This window comes from Cebus imitator, unplaced genomic scaffold, assembly GCF_001604975.1.
Source record: "Cebus imitator isolate Cc_AM_T3 unplaced genomic scaffold, Cebus_imitator-1.0 Scaffold30, whole genome shotgun sequence".
NCBI classification, from domain to species: domain Eukaryota; kingdom Metazoa; phylum Chordata; class Mammalia; order Primates; family Cebidae; genus Cebus; species Cebus imitator.
This window is the reverse complement of record NW_016107345.1, coordinates 4,059,484-4,080,164: the sequence shown is the minus strand read 5'-3', so window position 1 is coordinate 4,080,164 and position 20,681 is coordinate 4,059,484. Positions and strand designations below refer to the sequence as shown.

Sequence of the window (20,681 nt, the reverse complement as noted above, 5' to 3'; positions counted from 1 at the left end):
TCTATAGTTTTGACTTTTCTAGAATGTCATATAAATGGAACCATACAGTATTGCAGCCTTTTGTGACTGGCTTCTTTCACTGAGTTTTAAAATTCATCCATGCTATTGCATATATCAGCAGTTTGTTCCCATGGTGGCTTTATAATGTATCAACTTCGCTAGGCCTAATTATGTTTCCCAAAATTCCCTTCCTTGTATGCTTCCAGTTAAAAGAGACATTTTAGTGTGAGACTGGAGAGCAGAGGTGAACCAGCAGCCATTTTGTTCTTGATGTGGGCACTTCTGCAGCTCACACGTACTGTAACTTATCTGCTGGTTCACTTTGCTAATGTGGGGCAGCAGCCAGGCCTACAGTTGACCCTCCTTTCCTTGGATCCTCCTTCAGCTTCCCTGATTCCTGGGCCAAGTGAGGGTTTAGCAACAGATTTGCAAAAGCAAGTGGCAAAGGGCAACACTTATCCCACAGGGCATCACATCCTAAGGTTGGAGATGTGAGGAGTGACCTGGGACTCAGTCTGTCTTCATGGGTTCCAGTTTGTCCCTGATCTCTCCTACTTAACATCCATGTTTTCTTCCCACTGGCCTATTCTATGAACTGCCAGCTCCACTTAAGCATTTGTTAAAAAAAAAAAGAGACTTACAGAGACTGCTTACCAACTCCAACAATTGTGTAACGTCAGATCAATGTAAACAAATCACTCTCCACACATATACATGTGTCCCTGCAAATATCCTAGTAGCTCTGTTTCTCTGATTGTGACTGATACAATTCCATTTTATTGCTGAATAGATTTTCATTGTATGGATGTACAATTTGCTGATCCAGTCACTAATGGACACATGGTTGTTTTCAGTTTGATACCATGAATAATGCTTCTATAAATGTTCACATACAGGTCTTTGTGTTGGCAGATGAATTCAAAACATGGTATAGTAGTCCCCACTTATCTACATGGGATATGCTCCAAGACCCCAGTGGATGCCTGAAACCACAGATACTACTAAGCCCAATTGCCATCAACTGGGACACGTTTCTGTTCATACCATCCACCCACAAATGTAATGCCTTTTCCATCTTAACTAAGTACTTCCCACACTGTGGCTGTACCTTTTGCAGTTTCAGGTGTAACAACAAAATTAGCACAGATTTTTTTTTCCTTTTTCACAATTTTTCAGACAAAAGATTAATTGTTACTATAGATGTTACTATAGAGATTTTTTTCTCTCTTTCCTTAAGTTCCTTAAGTCAAGAGCTTTCACCTTTTCACTTAAAGGAGGCAGGCTACAGCTTCTCTTTGGCATATTTGAATTATCTGCGTGACAACTCTTGTACTTTGTGGCCATTATAAAGTAAAATTAGGATTACATATAAAGCGAGGGTTACACAAGCAGTGGGATGCCATGACAATCAATCTGATAACAGAGAATGATGCTAAGTGATTAAGTGGTAGATAGTGTATACTGTGTGGATATGCTGAACAAAGGGATGATTCACGTCCAGGCAGGATGGCATAGGATTTCATCATGTGACTCAGAATAGTGACTATTTAGAACTTAAGAACTGTCTGAGCATGGAGGCTCACACCTGTAATTCCAGCAGTTTGGCAGGCTGAGGCAGGAGGATCGCTTGAGCCCAGGAGTTCGAAGCTGTAGTGAGCTATGATCATGCCACTGCAGAGTGAGCATGGGCAGAGAGAGACCCTGTCTCTAAAAAACAAACAAACAAACAAAAACTTTAAAAATTATTTCTGGAATTTTTCATTCAACATTTTTGGATTATGATTAACTGTGGGTAACTGAAACCATGGAAAGTGAAACTGCAGATAAAGGGGGACTACTGTATATCTCAACTTTTTAAAACTGGTAACACAATGGACAGACTATCAATTTATAATATAATGTCGTTTTATTCACCTTTTTTCTTACAATATGCTGTCATTCAAAATGTACCTCATAAGCAACTCAACTCATGCATACAGTAAGCACTCTATAAATGTTTTAATAATTAGGTATTTTTTAGAATGACTAAAAATCCAGATGTAAAATCCCAACTGGGAAGTGCATAATCCCATCGTAGACAAAATATATAACTTTACAATAAACATTTTTATAAGAATTTGCCCAAAAGAGGGAAGACTTAAAATTTGGAAATTAAAAAATAAAAATTCAAATGCAAGATGTAACATACTACTAACCTATTTAGACAATGATCCCTGGATTGGTGGCACTTACAGACCAAGGGCTACCTGCACCCTGTGGTGTAAGACCATCTGACATTCAGTTAAGAAGAGAATTATATACCTAATATCCTCTTAACTGGAAATGCTTTGATAATATATAAGTAATAGCCTACGAAAAAATTTTAGCTACATCCCTTTATGTGAACACACAAAAAAAATTAAATACATATTTTATCCTATAATTTTAAAAAACCAATGCTTTTCATCTTAAGCAGCAAGAATGATCCACAAAAAAGCATGAAGTCACTCTTATAGAAGCTATGTTAAATTCTGAAAAGTACCTTGGGAGATAAGCTCAAGAACTTTAGTTCAAATATAAAAGAAATCATTGCATTAAAGAGAACTTCCAATGTTTTACAAAAACAAAACAGGTTGTGACTACATGTAATTAAAAAAGTATCTACTAAAAAAAAAGTATCTCCTATCTTATAACTATAAACATTCACTCCAACTTCAAAAAAAAAGCACTATTATGTTACAAAAAAATTAAAAGCAACCAAATGTAAGTAGCTATGCAAACTTATAATTGAATACTCTAGCTAAAAAAAAACTATATTTTTAAAAAACTATAAAAATTTAAATACATAGCCTACATCAATACATGGAAATGTATATATGAAGTACTGTTAAGTGAAAAAACATTAAAAATATAAAGTGATTATAACCATGTAAAAGTAAATATATTACAATAATGAAAACTGAAGTGAATTTGAATCGACATAAATAGATTCAAATATTAGGGTTTTTTCTTGGTTGCTTAAGATTATAACAAAATACAAAAGAAAAAAAATAGACTATTATTTTAGATAAAATTATACCCCTAAACAATAAATACTGAACTATATGTGAACTCCTAAAACAGAGATATTTAAAACATAACTTCTATATTTCAAGTGTATCCTATGAAGGACATCAGCCACATTTGCTGATCTTGATTTTATAAAACCTTCTCGGCAATATGTCCTTTTATAACTGCCCTTCTTAAACATAAAAAGAAAACATTTTAAAGCACTGTCTAAGTATGAAAATCAAGCAGCATGCTAACAAAATCTATCTACTTAATCTGTTTTGCTCCTGCAAAAAGCCACTAACAGAAGGTTTTAAAAAACTAATTCTATATACATACTTTACATAACATATATTTATGCTATAAATATTTTAAAGAATGGCTTTTACATAATTATTTATTTCAATATATATCTCATTAATTTCACTGCAAGTTATGCAAGTATAGTCTTTTGGATTTGTTATTGAAAATTATTCTCTTCATGATTTAGAAAATAGTTAATTTCTTGGATAAAACATAGCATATTTGGAAGTCCGAAAGCCAAGTAAATCCCTTATTTCATTTCGAAATTTTGACAGATCTTGGCGCAGTTCATTTAGATTTTCCACAGTTGCCTGATCTGTACTTTGCATCTTCTGTCTCATGGAAGTCAAGTAACGATGCACTAGGCAGCACATCACTTTTTGATAGTTTTCATCTCTCTTCTGTTTCAAATTTCTCCATTCCTTCAAAACAAACAACAATATGATACTAATGATATGCAGAAACAACATTTAAAGTAAGCGGGCTTCAAAAATACATTCATAGACACAAAGCCCTCTTTAAATGCTTTATTATAGTTTTGCTAGTACATGATATAGCCTGCATATTTGTTTTATGCATTTAATTTTATGCTTATCTTGACTGAAAAAAGTTAATCTTAGGAATCCTTAGTTTATAGCAGGGATTGGCAAACTACAACCCACAGGCCAAATACAGTCCACATCCTGACTTTACAGCCTGTGAGCTAAGAATAGATTTCACAGATGAACAGCTATCATCAATTGATGATAAGAACACTAATTTTAAACTCTAAAGTGAAATTGTATCCCCTCCAAAAAGGAATTCCATTTTTTTCACAAGTAGAACTGTTTTTTAAAAATTATTACTGTTATTGTTATATTTTGAATTTTATCAATAAAGGTTTTGTGAAAATTTGTTTTCTCTCTTATTATATCACTGCTTACACAATATCTCTGACTTTGTCTCAGTAAAATATTTACTATCTGCACCTTTACAGAAAAAAATTTCCCAACCCCTGGTTTATAGTAACATATATTGAATTATTGATGTACTGCATAACTTTCAAGAAGAACCAGAAAAATACGAGCTGATTCTAGTAGTCATTCCTCAGCTACAGTGACAGAATAGGTATTCCGAATATTTCCTAAGTTTTAAAACTATGAGATGAAATCTTGTATATTGGAGGAATCTGAAAAGTAAAAAAAAAACAAAACTCAGTACTATCTCTCACTCTCAATAATTACATATATATACATATATACATATGTATGTACATATATACATATCTATGTATGTACATATATATACGTATGTACATATATATACATATACATGTTTGTACATATATATACATATATACATATGTATGTACACATATATATATTTATATATATATATATATCTTTTTGAGGTAGAGTTCACTCTGTCACCTAGGCTGGAGTATAGTGGCATGATCCTGGCCCACTGCAACCTCCACCTGCTGTGTTCAAGCAATCCTTCTGCCTCAGTCTCGTGAGTAGCTGGAACTACAGGCACGCACCACCACGCCCGGCTAATTTTTGTATTTTTGTAGAGATGCGGTTTCACCATGTTGGCCAAGCTGGTCTTGCACTCCTGATCTCAAGTTATCCGCCCACCTCAGCCTCCCAAAGTGCTGGGATTACAAGCATAAGCCAACACGCTGGCCCTCTCTCTCTAAATAATATTTACTGAAACCTTACTTTATGTTGGATGCAATGCGGTACATTAGGGAATACAGCAGTGAAAAAAACTCAAATGGTCACAGCCCTTAGGGAACTTGCACACTTATACTTTAAGAAACATCTGAGATTAGGAATTGCAAAAACTTTTATGTTGCCATTCAAGCTTCTAATTTCTTACCTTTAAACTGTTTTGTCGTTTGACCTTGCCTTTTGATGTATGAGAGCAAATCCACTTACTGAGGCTACTAATCATATAGCAGATAGTCTTTGGTGAAGGAATTATGTTGAAAGGTGGGGGTAATGTACATTTGTCATCGAAGTAGCTAAGCCATAACTTCGCTCGAGCAAACTTCCATTCTTTGTCCTCATGATTCTATATAAAAGGCAAATTAAAAAGCAAACTGGAATATGAATACATACACAAGTATGGGGGGATGTTTCCACACCTTGCAAAAAAATATTGGTTCAACATTTGCAATTATTATACATTATTTACATTTTAAAAATCTATATTTAATTTTAAAATATTGTTTTTCAATTCTTATAATCTTTGGCTATCTTCTCAGGAGAATATAAAGTTTTTAAAAGAATGAACTTACTGCTATCAACTGAAAGCTTTTATGAAGCATTGCCACCAGCAGTTTGGTAAGCACAATCACAACCACGACATTGTATGTACCAACAATGACAGCTCCCACAAAGGACTGCAGTTCTTCTCCATAGCTAAATCTTGTGACAAAGATTGCCACATGTGCTAAGGAGAAAATATACCAGAACAAAGCAAAGCAGGTGCCAATGAACCTGTAAAGACAATTGCATTTCTGTTTAAAAGGCAATTAAAGAAATTAGCAAAAATGAATAATTTGTTTATATCAAAATTATATAAATAAAACATTGATAATCCTTGAACAATTCTTTATTTTAAAATGATGTTGATTTCTACAGTACAGATATGCCTTACTTTAAACAAAGACACAGACCCTAAGGAAGATAAATCATAACTGTTTAGGCCCTTGCTGCCTTTGTCTATTCTCAACGAGGCAGCCTATATGGTCTATTAATATCTAATTAGATTTTGCCATACCTCTGGTCAAAACCTTCAAATAACTCTTAATCTCAATAACTAAAAATCCTTACAAAGGCAAAAAGGTCCTACATGATCCCCATTACCTTTGTGACTTCATTTCCTACAACTCCCCCTCTGATTCGACACATTCCATCCACACTGGCTGCCTGGCTTTTTCTTGAACATGTCAGTCATGCTCCTAGCTTTGGACACTTGCCTTTGCTGTTCTCTCTGTAAATTCTCTTCCCCCAGATATCTTCTTCATGGCTTGCTCCTTTACCAGCTTTAGATCCTCATGTGCATGTCATCTCTTCTGGGGCACTCCCCAGATCCTTAGGTAAACTGAACTCTGACACACAGACACGCTTTAGCCCATGCTTTATTTGTCTTTGTAGCCCCCACCACTGTGTAACATACTGTATATTTTATTCCTCTTTTTATTGCCTGTATCACCTCCCTAGAATGTAAGCTTCAACTAATACTTCATTCACTCAGCACTTAGAACATAATCTGGCAATGTAGTAAATGCTACATTGACACACACTCATTAACCTTTTTTTTTAACATAAGATGATACACAAAGTAACTAAAGAATAGTTGGCACATAATAGAAACGACAAATGTGTCCTTCCACACCCCTTCTCCACGGTTTTATTTAAAAATGAGGGGAGGTATTTTGTTTACCTCACAACAGGTTGTTCAAATCCTTATGATACATTAGAGAAAAAAAAATGTTGATGAAGTTCTAATGATTCTCAATTCTAATGACCTCTTAAAAGGTGTTGAAGCTGTGAGTGTTTTTGGCTGTAACAAGGACTGAGAGTTGCTACTGACATGTAATACCTGAAGGACAGAGATGCTGAACATCTCTTCCAATACATGGAACTGATAAAGAATTGCTCAAAATGCTAAGAACACACAAAATGCCAAGAATTCCTCTGTTAAGATAGATTGCAGTAGGAAAGACAAGGTAATAATCTGGACCCACTATTTAAGATTCTGTATGTAAGGGTGACTATAGTGATTCATGAAAAAATAAGTATTTACAAAAGTTTATGAACATTAATAAGGAATTTCTTAAAATTTGAAGTTCCATTTCTATAGATATGAATCCATATAGTAGATGGTAAAAAGAAAAGGCAAATATATTTACTAAAACATTTAAAAGACACTCACGAATGGAAGGTATCATTGCTTTGTTGTTCACAGAAGATGCCTACACAGTCCTTCTGCTCCTTTGAAGTATATCCTTTATCATACAGTTGTGTCAGTCCAATTGTGAAAGAAAACAAAACAAGAAGAAACATCCCAAGAAATTTTCCAAAATCTTGTAACATCTGTCCCATTGAAATCTGTGGAATATATAACACAGGTATTATCAGAAAAACAAAATATTAAATATAAATGACCCAGCAACAAAAGGAAGACAAACACATAATCCACAGGCTACCCCTTCTATTGCATTTGGTTGAGATATACTAGCATTCTAAAAACACTGAACACCCAGCTGCCTAACAAAAAGTCATTTTAATCCAACATGATCAGTGTTACACGGCATGTTCCTAGAACCTGGATCAGGTTTTCAGAGGACATTGTTGTTATGGAGATAGAGGCAGAGATATGGAGATTTAAGAAAAGGCCTAATTTCCAAGGGATAAAAGGAAAATACCCTGCTCAAACCTAAAGAGAAATAAATGCTTGTATTTACATAGCTTCTTAAAGATCACAAATATAAAATCATTATGAGGCAAAGTATTTCACCTGATTTTTAAAACCAATTCTAAACCAATTCCTAAAAGGCAGCATTTCCTCCTATGGGACTGCTCTAATTTCTTATGCTGAGATGATAGATTTTCTTTCACTTTGGGTCCATTTTAAGAAAATATTGGCTGGGCACAGTGGCTCAAACCTGTAATCCCAGCACTTTGGGAGGCCGAGGTGGGCGGATAACAAGGTCAGGAGATCAAGACCATCCTGGCCAGCATGGTGAAACCCTGTCTCTACTAATAATACAAAAATTAGCTGGGTATGATGGCTCGCATCTGTAATCCCAGCTACTTGGGAGGCTGAGGCAGGAGAATCCCTTGAACCAGGGAGGCACAGGTTGCAGTAAGCCAAGATGTGCTACTGCACTCCAGCCTGGTGACAGAGTGAGACTCTCATCTCAAAAAAAAAACAGAAAAAAACGAAAAAACAAAAACTATGTGTGCAAGCCAAATGAGGGTGTCCAGTATTAGTAGTGAGTATCTTTTGTTGTTTAGACATGTATAGTGCATATGGTTGTCTTAATCCTAATTTCATTCTCAATCACACTCCTTCAAAATTTAGAGCTTAGGTACTTTTAATAAATTCTTGGTTTCTAAATCAGCATACCAATTTGGGGAAGAATGTGATAGTACTTTTTTGACCCAGCAATTATATCCCTAGAAGTTTAACCAAGAGATAGCAAGTACACAAAGGTGCATGTATATACAAGGATTTCCACTGTAGCATTGTTAGAGGTAGGAAAAACTTTGAGGAAATCCTCAATGTTGGTTGCATTTATTTATTTTTTTTTTAATTTTTGGGGGGAGGGGGCTTTCCTGCAAAAACTGGAAAGCCTGCTAGATACATTCTAAAAGAGCTATAACATTACTCAACATTGTTTTTAAAAAGAATGAAGAACATCTACATGTGCTGGCATACAAAGATGGCTGTAAGACAGTAAGTCCAAAAAGCAGGGTATAAAACAGTATGTATATGTAGAATAGCTCCCATTTCTATATTTTTAGAGGATAGATAAGATATATATTTTCATATAGATATGATTTAATATGCATAGGAAATTTCTGGAAGTTTACACAAGAAATTGTTAACAATGTTTATCTATGGAAGGTAAGACTAAGGGTATAGAGGGCAGACTTTTAAACTTCATATCCCTTTGAGTTTTCTTTACTATATGCATTGATTACTTTTTTTTTTTAGACTCAGTTAGTGGCACTATCTCGGCTCACTACAACCTCCACCTCCCAGATTTAAGCAATTCTCCTGCCTCAGCCTCCCCAGTAGCTGAGATTATAGATGCCCACCTCCATGCCCAGCTAATTTTTTGTATTTTTAGTAGAGATGGGGTTTCACTATGTTGGCCAAGATGGTCTCGAACTCCTGGTCTCAAGTGATCTGCCCACCTCAGCCTCCTAAGGTGCTAGTGGCACGGGCCACCATGCCTGGCCTCATTATTTTTAATATACAAAAATTAGTGTTTTAAAACAACCCTTCCTCAAATTTAACCAGGTCAAATTAATTAGATCAAGCTTCAAATAAAATTCCTAATTGACCCAAGTCTGCTAACATAGCACATGCCCGCTTTCAGTGATACAAAATGGTACCCATAGGTAAGTGGCCATATGCTTCTAGCCCACTGAAGTGGACCAACTACTTAAGCAGAATAGGTGAGTTTAAATTCTTAGGTATACCACAAGCTAATAACCTAGACTCTGTCACAGTGGCAAGGTCCAATTATGCCTGACTTGTGCTTTTGACTAGACCATGTGATGCTTTTCAAAGCCTATGCTTCCCTCACTTGGCCCCCTTGCAAAATTCTGACACAAGAAGCAGGGGACACTCAGAAAACTGAAAATATGTGAGAAGGAGAAGAAATGCACTTTCCTCTTAATCAATGACAGCTTTATTGGATCACCTTGAGAAAGAAAAGCATCCATTAAAATTATGATTGCTTAGAATAAAGCCATACCATCTCAGTACAGAACTCAATCCCTTATGATAGTAAGAATACAGTAACTGCTTTTGATAACTACATCACCTTTGAGGAAAGTCTGGACACTTTTTTTATAGGTAAACTGGGTTTTCCAATAGTGACCAGGTATGATATAATTTTAAGTTTAAAAAATATAGTCAAAGTAGCTTTAACATAAGTTTTAAATAAATGTAATTGAGTTCAATGTCAAGGTAAGCAATTCTGAATGACAGCACCACAAACTTCATGACTTGCTTAAATTTTAAATTTAAAAAGAAATTTTTAAGAGACAGTCTCACTGTTGCCCAGGCTGGAGTATGGTGATGTAATCACAACTCACTGTAGCCTTGACCTCCTGGGCTCAAGCAATCCTCCCCACTCAGCCTCATAAGAAACTAGAATTATAGGCACATACCACCATGCCTGGCTAATTTTTAAAATTTTTGTGGGGGGGGGGGCCTTTCTATGTTGCCCAGGCTGGTCTTGAACTCCTGGCCTCAAGCTATCCTCCAGTCTCAGCCTCCCAAAGTGCAGCAATTACAAGCGTGTTCCACTATGCCCAGCCTGACTTGTAATAGCATGATACTGGTTCTTATATAAGAAGAACTAAAAGTAGAACAGTGAATATTCCTGAGATGAACACTGGCTTGAAGACACTAACCAAATGTTCATGTGAAAGGCAAATATTAAAAACCATAAATTTATTTCAGACTGAGAGATTATAAAATTTATGTATTTATAGAAGTAATACTAATGCTTTCTCAAATATTTACATTTTAAAAACTACTTGGCAGCTTAACTTGAGAAATATTAAAATTTGTGACATAAAAATAGAAAGGTAATTAAAATATTAATTCTGAAATTTACATAAAATACTAGTAAACACAGAGGAAAAAATCCTTGCTAATCAGAAAGAGGGAAATTAAAACAAACTACTAAATTAGTATAACTTTTTAAAAAGCACCAAATGCTATTAATGTGGTAAAACTATTTTTATACTGCTTATGTTGCAGAAAATTAGCACACTCTATTTATATAAAAAAAATACTGAGGTGTTAGGCAGGTCATATGTTTCGATTCGTTAATGCTATTTTTGGAGACTTATCCTTAGAAATAAGAGAGGCAAAAAGCCTCATATATAGAGTACTATGCAGAACAACAAAAACCTAAATCTCTGATAAGGGAAAGGTTACTTTCATTAGGCTAATTAAATTACAGAAGTCACTAACAAAAGAAAGCAATAATAATGAAAACTTCTAGTCATTGTCTTTCCAAATCTCCTTCCAGAATAAACCCATAATTATCTGTCCAAAAGTTCTGTCTAAGCAAGCCACCCAGGCTCAAAAACCTCCTTTGCACATATGATATTAAAATTCTTGGCACAGAGACCTTCAGTATCCAGCCCAGCCTACCTTTTTTAGCTTCATCTCCCCAACTCCAATCCACGGTCCAACTATAAGGGACATGCTGTCTTCTCTCAGCACACCATGCTTTATGACTCCATGCTTCCGCATGTTACTCTCCCTTTGTCCCTTGCCAGGCAGGCTTCTCATCCCTTCAAGGCTCAGATCAAATGCCACCTCCTCTAAGGAGCCTTCCTGACTCTCCAGCTACTCCCTCAGTCATGCTTCCAAAGTAACTTTGTTATTGCTAAAACAGTATTCTTGACTTCCTACTAGTATTTATGTTATGTTTGTCTCCTCTAGTAGTCTTTAAGAGCAGCCACCATGTCTTAGTAAGCTCCAGAGCCTGGTGCATTAATTAAAATGTTGAATAATTCTTAATTTTCCAAGAGCTATCACATACTATTAAAAATCTACCCTATTAGGTGGGAAAGGCTAGTATTAGCTCTATTTTTCCAAGCGACAAAATTGAGTCTCAGAGAAACTCACTGAATTGCTCAAGGTAACAGAACTAATAGATGGCACAGGGAGGAGCTGAATTCTTGCTTCTAACTCCTTGCAAGTGCTTTTCTAAAACATCACTCTGTGGTCTTAGCACTCTCATTATAAATGCAGGGCTGGGTACAATTAGCAGGGATTTAGTTCTCACATAGTAATTCCCACCAGGATTCACTGAATTAATAGGTAAAGTATTATCCAAAAGTGATGTAATTGTTAATTAACTTAGTTAATTAACACCAAGACCTGGATCTAATACTGTGTGAGCTGGGCCTTAGCTTCCTGATCTATACAAGGGATATGGTCAAATGCTACAACAGACTCATCTACATGCAATTTTCCAGCTTTAACCTAATCAATTTAATCAGTATCTCTGAGGGCAGGACTTGAGAATCTAGGTTGAATATGCTCCCCAGGTGATTCTGTAGCCCCACCAGTTTGAGCACCTCTGGACTACATGACTCCTAGGTTTCTCTAACACTAATATACACCAAAATGCAAAACACCTGAAATAGATCTTTACTCATTAGAAGGAGCACCAACATACCACTTATATTATACAGGCTACTAAATTAAATCTGCTAATTATCTAGTAAAATCAAATAGTTCACTAGAAATAAAATAAAAACACTAATGTCTCAAGTACTAAGCTTTCCAAGTTTTCTTGTATTATTTTTCAGCTCTGCCATAGTTAACTAACTATAAAAGGAATGGAAAAATGGACCTAAACATTTATGTAAAGCCCACCATGTGTCAAGTACTCTGGTACTTACATACACTGACCCCATTTAATCCTCACAACAACGGATAAAGAATCCGAGGCTCACAGACACTAAACAGTAAGAGATGGAGCAAGATTTTGAACTAAGCTGTCAGGATCCAAGGAAATGTTCATTCATTTGTAATATTAGTAATTCTAATAATTAGACCAAACAGAAAAGTAAGACAGTTAGATAAAAGCACTTTCAAATACCATAAATGTTGAGGCCTAGGAATGCAAGCATAGACCCTCAAGGGCTCCCCTCCTTTGGTCTGATTTGCTCATCAGGACCACTCCAGAACTAATCCTTGCCAGAGACTTCTGCTTGGGGGCTCCTCCTCAGAGAAACCTAATCAATTTAGGTGGTGCCGTTAGTTAAAATGTCGAGAAATCACATGATATGGCAGATTTCCCTAGGAAACATTTCAACCTCTGGGAAAGAAATGCACCTCCTATCCTAAATGAATTAGGAAGGGAAGGGACTTTTGGGAAGAAAGGGGATATTTGAGAAAATTCCCACATAACTTCTTTCCCTCCAAAACAAAACGAAACAAAATTTTTTTCCACTTAGTTTCTCTAGATGTGAGGCCTGAAAGCATGAGATCAAAAACAGAAGCTGAAGTGGGAGACTTGTTGCTTTTCTAAGGACTTGTTATCCTAGCACCGAAGAAAAGGTGGTGATATTTCACAGTGGGAAGGGGAGGAAAGAAAGAGGAAGAGCAAACAGGTCCACTTGACTTTATGTCTGGCGTTTAATCACCCAGTCTTATCAGATATGACAATAATAATAAACCTTAGCTTTCTCTTTGGATGAATTTTGATTTTGACAGTTCCTTGGATAGTAGGAGTAAAACTCCCTGAAGGGTTGCTTTCTCTGAAGGCCTTGCCTCTTTCTCTTCTATCCTCCTCAACTCACTCCACCCTACACTTTAACTGCCATATTCAGTTAGAACCCTCTCACTACTTAGTACCAGTAACTGGTACTCAAGCCTACAAGCATACCTCATTTAGGACCAGTAACTGATACTCAAAATACAAGCATATCTTGTTTTATTATACTTGGTGGTGCTCCACAGATACTGTGCTGTTTGTGGCAACCCTGTTTTGAGTAAGTCTATGGGTGCCGTTTTTCCTACAGTATGTGGTACAGATGAGTAAGAATCAGGGACCCAAGCAGCAGACTCTTGGAGCAGGAGAAACTGTTAATAATCACATTTTTTGTACTAAGCCACAAGAATAGACAGGAAGCATGTGGGACCTGAGAGAGGTCCCTACCCTGGGACTAGGTAAGGAAAAAGGGTAGAGTGCTGTGTGATCATGGCTTGTTCTTTTTGTCTAAATTATCCAACTGTCAGTGTAAAAGGTTAATTCATTTGAAACATGTGACTTGAATATTTTTTTAAATCTGTAAATTATTAAAGCCTGCCCACAGAAGTTATTATACAATAAGAGTTAATGAAGGAATCATATTATTCTGTAGTATTAAACAACCTGGGGAGCAATTTGATATAGTGATTAAGACCACTGGCTCTGGAGTCAAAACACCTAGGCTAGAATCCCAGTTCTGCTACTTACCAACCATGGACATTGCACAAGCTACTTAATGTCTCTATGCCTCAGATTCATCCTCTGTAAAATGGAAATAAAAGAGTCTGCCTCTTAGAATGGTTGTGAGGATTAAATGAGGTAATAAATGTAAACAAAGACTTCAGAACAGTAACTGGCACATAGTAAGGGCTCAATAAATGCCTGCTATTACTATTACCACAATTATGTACAGATTCTGTCTTCATGTCTTTTTCCTTTAAAATACAAAGCATTACTGATTTATGCTCAATCATGTTTCTTATATCTGCTGAAGCGGATTAGCTGGCATCCTTCATAAAAGCAAGAGAAGAAACAACAAAAAAAAGCCTATCTATTTAGCATTATAGTTACCATTCCCTTGGGTATATTTGTATTTTGTTCATTCTTCTATTTAGATCCATATTCCCCTATGGTATTGTAGTCCTTCCACCTGAAGGACTTCTTAACATTCCTTGTAGTGCTAGTCTCCAGTGATGTATTCTTTCAGCTTTTGTGTGTCTGGAAAAGTCTGTATTTTACCTTCATTTTTGAGTGATATTTTGCTAGGTAGGGAACTCCAGGTTGACAGTTTTTTTGTTTTTTTTTTCTTTCAGTCACTCCACTGCATCCTTGCTTGCATTGTTTCTCCTAAGAAATCTGCTGTCATCCTTACCTTTCTTCCTCTATATATCATGACCTGCTATTCTCTGTTTACTTTAAAGGTTTTTTCTTTATCACCGATCTTCAGCAGTGATATACTGAATATGATGTCCCTTGGTGTGATTTTCCTTATGTTTCTTATGTTTGGAGGTTTATTGAACTTCTTGGATCTGTGGGTTTATAGTTTTCTTCAAATTTGGACAACGTCAGCTATTATTTTTTCAAAATTTTTTGGTCTGTCATTTCTTCAGGGATTCCAATTAGATTAGTATTAATTAATAGCAAGCCACCTGAAGTTGTCCCAAAGTTCACACTCTTTTCATTTTAAAAATTCTTTCTTCTCCATTTTATTTTAAATGGTTTCTATTGTTATCTAATCAAGTTTACTAATGTGTTTTTCTACAATATCAAACCTCTCATTAATCACATCCAGTGCATGTTTCATGTCACACAGTGAAATTTTCATCTCTGAAAGTTTAATTTGGGTCTCTTTTTTTTTTTTTTACATCTTCCATGTCTCTACTAAATTTTAAACTTTTTGTACATATGGAACACAACAATAATAACTGTTTAGCAAGTCCTTATATGATAATTCTAACATCTGTGTTGCTTTTGAATAGGTTTTGATGAACACATTTAAGTTACTCGGAAAAAGTTTAATCCTTTCACATCTTGCTTTTAATATTTGTTTGGTGAAACCAGAGCAGAGTGTATGTAGGCTAGAGATAACTACTGAGGCAAGACCCTTCTGAGTACTCTACCCAATGACCAATGTATCAAACAGACACTCTCCTCTGCGTGAGCTCTAAGTACTGTTTCCACTAATCCTGTCGGATGAGAAGGTTCTTTCCCTGCCCCAGGTAGAGTTCTCACATGCATATACTAATCAGTACTCTGCTGGATACTCAAGGAAGAACTTCTGCACATCTCCAGAATTTTTTCTCTGTGCTAGTCTGTCCTCTCTAGTACCCTTCCTGTAAACCCTAGTCTTTTGGGTCTCACTGGCCTGTCGTATCAGTCTCCTAAACCCAGAATTCTGCCGGGCTCTGACTGCACTAACCCATTCTGCACAATAGCCTAAAAATTCTCACAAGGCAGTAAGCTGGAGTAATCTTTGTTTCTTGTTTCTTAGACATCACTGTTGTTTATTGCCTCATGTCTAGTTTCTTCTAAGCTGTTGTTTCATATATTTTGTTCTTTTTTCCTTTTTGATTGCTTTAGGTAGAAGGGTAAATCTAATCCTTATTACTCCATGTTGGATGGAAACAGAAGTCAGAAATTGACTCTTCATTCTTAAACAATATTATACTTTCTCCTTTTTAACCCCTTTGTAGAACTCCATAAAGAAATTTCCAGTATAGAAACCTAGTTCTGTCATCCACTTTCAGTTAAAAAAAAAAATCAATGTGCATGTAATAAAAACACTGTTGACTCTTGATTAAAGCATTCATAGACGATATTAGTGGCAAAAATAAATCAAAAGAACAGATAGTTTAAGCCAGTGTTTCTACGGCTTACTGTTTTGGAGAAATACAGAGACTTGCATATATTTCATGAAAAACAGGTATGAGGTTAAATGACTTTAGGTAATGATGATTTGAACAAGGTTAAACAAATTTCTTTCTTTTTTCTCAGAGGCTTTAATGTGATAACATGCACTGTCAATTCCCAAAAGAGGTATACAGTATGCAGTGTGTCCCAAACTTACTTAATTCAGAGCATCTCACAGGACTTGGTTAAGAGAGCCACACTTCAGGAAACACTGTTGCTGGATGACAGCACAAGCCTAATCAAATCAGGTTTTTCCTATATATTTTATTTTCATATCCCTGTTTGGAGAAGGTAATTATGCCTTTTATTTAAAATAGTGCCTTTAAAAATACGAGACAATCTAAATTGTTAGTAAATTTTGACTTATCAAGGGAAAATGAATATTGCTTAGATTTTCAGAATTAGTAAGATACAGTATTACACAGAGCTAGCAGAGTTGACCCCACCTTCTGAAAACAATCAATTACTAAACTCTGTGGGGTAAATACAACCAATTGTGAGTCTTTTATTTGGTGCAAAGAGACTTAGAACTTAGTCTTGAACTCTTGTACATAATAATCATACTACTTTGGACAAATCAAATCTCATCTCAAAGGCTCAATTTCTTTAACTATAAAGTATTATAAAATATAAAGCTGAACTACATAACCTCTATAAATTTTTTAGCTCTAAGTATGCTAATTTCCAACTTATTACATTTAATATTTATTAAACAAGTGAAAGTATTATTTTAAAATATAGCTTATATATTTTCAAAATCATCAAACATGATTTTGGTTTGCACAGTGCCTCCTTTATGCTTATAACGTAAAATATTTAAAACTTTAAATGTGAGATTCATTTTGATAAAAAGCAGATTTTTCTGTTACTCTACTGTCTGAAATGTAATTATATTTTAAACATATCTATGTCTATGGAGTGGGGAGAGGTGGCTAATGGACCACAGCGTAATAAACTTGGAATACCTGAAAGCAAAGGATTATCAATGAGCCAGAAGCAAAGCAGATAAACATGCTGTGTCCTTCTAATTGCTATTTATTCTCAAAAGCAAAGTTTACTTTAATATCATGAGATAACAATATTTCAGTGGACAAATAGAAAGATGTAACAATAATGACATCTAACAAATGTTCTTTAAGAAATTTTAATTATTTACCTGTAATGGACCCAAGATAGAGCTGGTTGTATACATAAAAAAGAGACGAAGATAACTTAGAACATTTGCAAATGCAAAAAGCCCTTCTGCCACCAGTGTAGGATGGAATGCATCCCAATCCTTCCGATCAGCAAAATCATGAAACTAAGATTAGGAAGAAAAAGCCAAAGGTAAATAAGCTCTCTCAATTTAGGAAAATAAAAGCAAATATTCCGACTGTTGAAAGAAATGTAAGCATGTTCTCTGGTATTATATGCATGTTTTGGAGTAATGTGCTATGTATAATTAAGCATTTATAGTACTATGTATTATTCATGGGGATAAACAATAATGTACTAATTACATACATTTTGTCTTCTTATAATGGATCTCCACTTATGTTTTATAGGGTTCTTTTTTAAAACAGAAATAAATTTTAATAAAACATTATTACGTATGTAATATCACTCTAAATGAATTATCACCCTAAATGAAGACGTTTTTCCAGAAATTCTTAAATTTTAGAAAATTAAATAATTTTTAAAATTATCATTAAACTTTTATTAATGAAATGTTGGCTAGTTTTCTTAAATTCCACAACACAAACTTTAAGTACATGTGCTGTCAATTAATTCCCTATCACATTACATTAACTTACTCCTTTGACTCAGAATTCAGGGTTTATTTCCCCCCTTTTGAATACAAAATAAAGAGAGGGCATTATTGTACTTAGAGTGGTCAAATGTCCCAATTGCCTGGGATAGTTTAAGATGATATACCAGTTGTCCTGGCATAATTATTAATAGTGTTCCCTTTCACTCAAATGTCCTGATTTGGATAATAAATTATATGGGTAACCCACTTATAGAACTAAAGAGTTCAATCTGAAAAAGAGCAATGTCTCTTAATCACTTTATCAAACCATTTATGTATATATGACCAATTTTTATTTCTTAGTAATTTCACACTAGGTGCTGAACATACCTAACATATTCCATACTACTGATCAATTTAAAAAATAGCATTTTTAAATAAAGTAAAATGATGAAAGATAATCAGCCTGCTTTTTCTATAATCTATAAACTAATAAAAAAAAACAGAGAATATTATATATTTTAGTTCCTTGAATGTGACACCGCAGAAGAATTTTAAACTCAGGGTTTAAACAAAGAGAGTTAACACAAAATTTATTACCCTTTCTGGGCTTGGGGGACCCTAAATCTTGGTGAAGTAAAATTATAAGTTATCTATAAGGGGAGATTTTTGTCAAATTATAAATAAAAATATATAGTTATTAGAAAAATATTTAAATCACTTTAAAGCTCTTAATAATCATGATTTGAAATGTGCTAAACATTACATAACCATTTCATTCATTATGGAATGGAATGAAAAGTTTTTTTCTGGCAGATATAAAGAAAGATATCTAATACTAACCATTTTAAGTTACTTTGTTCTCATTTTAAGTATATTCAGGTTAATAAGCTAAAAGAACCTAGGTCAGATAAAGGGAATTGGCATGTAGTTGAAAGAAAATGCCTAGACAGATCAGGATTTAAATCCAGTCTTGGTTTCTTATTGTATGGTTTTGGACAAGTTGTTCAATATTTCTAGGCTTCATTTTCCTTATTTGCAAAATGGGGATGAGAATGTGTCAGTCTCATAGAATACCAGTGCAGATACAAAGAGATAAAGTATACCAAATGTCAACTATGGGTCCCTGTTATATAATAAATAACCATCATGTAAAGTAAGTAACACCCTGTAAACTACTGGAAAAATAGGAAATTATGTACACATAGGCTTAAAATGAAAACACACCAGACACTGATCTGGCTCAATGTAACTCTGAGTTACATAGCTAAACATCTCAGTTACTTCCAAAATTAACTTCATTTGTGCCTTCAATTGATATAATAAATAGTCACCTTGTTGTGAGCAACCACTTTGAGGGCAAAGGTTGCCAAATAAAGGGAATTCATGACAAAACTGAGTTGATTACGAGATTCTTCTAAAAAGTCTTCCAACCCTTCATACCAGAGTCTTTTAATGTCTGACCAAATCATCCCTAAGAAAAGGAAGAAAAACATGAGATAATACTTTCTTAATTCAATAATAAACTAAATAATACTTTAAGACTCAAAATATTAAATAAATAATCCTTGGGCCAGCTATAGCCTTATTAAAAAAAAAAAAACATTTTAGTGATAAGCTCTTAAAATCTGAAGGAAAATAACCTTAACTTTCATATGACTTGAAGAAAATAGCCTTAAGTTTCGTCTTTGGATGTGGAACAAATGTAAGAAACCAAATAAATTAATGCCAAACACACAGGGACACACACACACAGGGATACACACACACGGACACACACACACACAGATGCACACACACATGGATGCGCACACATGCACACATAAGGAGCTCAGTCCCTGATCCTTTTATTTTCTCTACCTACAAGTAATACTTTGATAATCTCACCCAATCTTTTTTTATTTAATTTTTTAAAAATCTCACCCAATGTCATGGCTTTAAATATCATCTACATGGCAAAGGCTCTCAAGTTTATTCAAGTTCAAAACTTTGACTTCTACAAATTTAAGTAAACGTAGTACCAGGTTTCAGCCTATTGTGTTTTTTGAGTGAGAATGCAAAAACCACTGCTGCTGATTGTGTATAGTGGGCATTGCACCCTCCCTTAAATCCCATTTTACTCAGAATCAAAACCAGTCTTTACTATGGCTTGCAAGGCTCCATATTACCTATTTTCTCAGACCTCATCTCCTACTAATATTTCCCTGTACTATTCTAGTCATGCTGGCCTCCTACCTTCCTTGCTGTTCTTTGAACACACAACTCCTGCCTCAGGGCCTTTACATTGGCTCTTCTTTCTGGCTGAACCCTCCTCACCCAGAGATCCATTTGACTACTTCAATTTTCATGTCCTTGCTCACCACCCTTCCTGACTACCCTAATTAAAATTGCAAGCTCTTTGCAACTTTAAAATTGTCCCCCACTCCAAATTCTCCTAACTCTGCTTTTACCTTTCTTTTGTAGTACTTATCTCTTTTCTAACACTGAACATAATTTACTTTTTAGGTCTATTATTAACTGACTATCTTTCCCCCACTTTGGGTAAGCTCTTCAAGGGTAAGAATCTTTGTTTAATTTACCAATGTTTCCAAATGTCCTGAAAAGTACCTGATACAATCAAGGTGTTAAAAAATATTGCTAAATGAATAAATATACACAAATCAAATCCAAAGAAAACAAACAAAAAAACTTTCCCCTTTT

At 34.9% G+C, this 20,681-nt stretch overlaps 1 protein-coding gene and 1 non-coding gene across 4 annotated transcripts in view; both read right to left on the bottom strand.

Moving 5' to 3' along the window:
- Window positions 1-1,887: 1,887 nt before the first annotated feature.
- The window catches only part of TRPC1 (transient receptor potential cation channel subfamily C member 1), a 77,825-nt gene continuing 59,031 nt past the window's right edge, over window positions 1,888-20,681 (bottom strand). For all 3 annotated transcript variants that reach the window (XM_017523765.2, XM_017523766.2, XM_017523768.1), the window contains 6 exons: window positions 19,316-19,455; window positions 17,409-17,552; window positions 7,255-7,430; window positions 5,612-5,813; window positions 5,191-5,385; window positions 1,888-3,752 (listed from right to left, as the gene is read on the bottom strand). In XM_017523765.2, coding sequence (XP_017379254.1) covers window positions 3,525-3,752; window positions 5,191-5,385; window positions 5,612-5,813; window positions 7,255-7,430; window positions 17,409-17,552; window positions 19,316-19,455 — 1,085 coding nt within the window. In that variant the 3' untranslated portion in view covers window positions 1,888-3,524. The remainder of the gene's footprint in view (window positions 3,753-5,190; window positions 5,386-5,611; window positions 5,814-7,254; window positions 7,431-17,408; window positions 17,553-19,315; window positions 19,456-20,681) is intronic.
- LOC119470430 lies at window positions 8,651-8,712 on the bottom strand. Its single transcript, XR_005199332.1, has one exon. It is a non-coding gene; the product is annotated as a U7 small nuclear RNA (small nuclear RNA).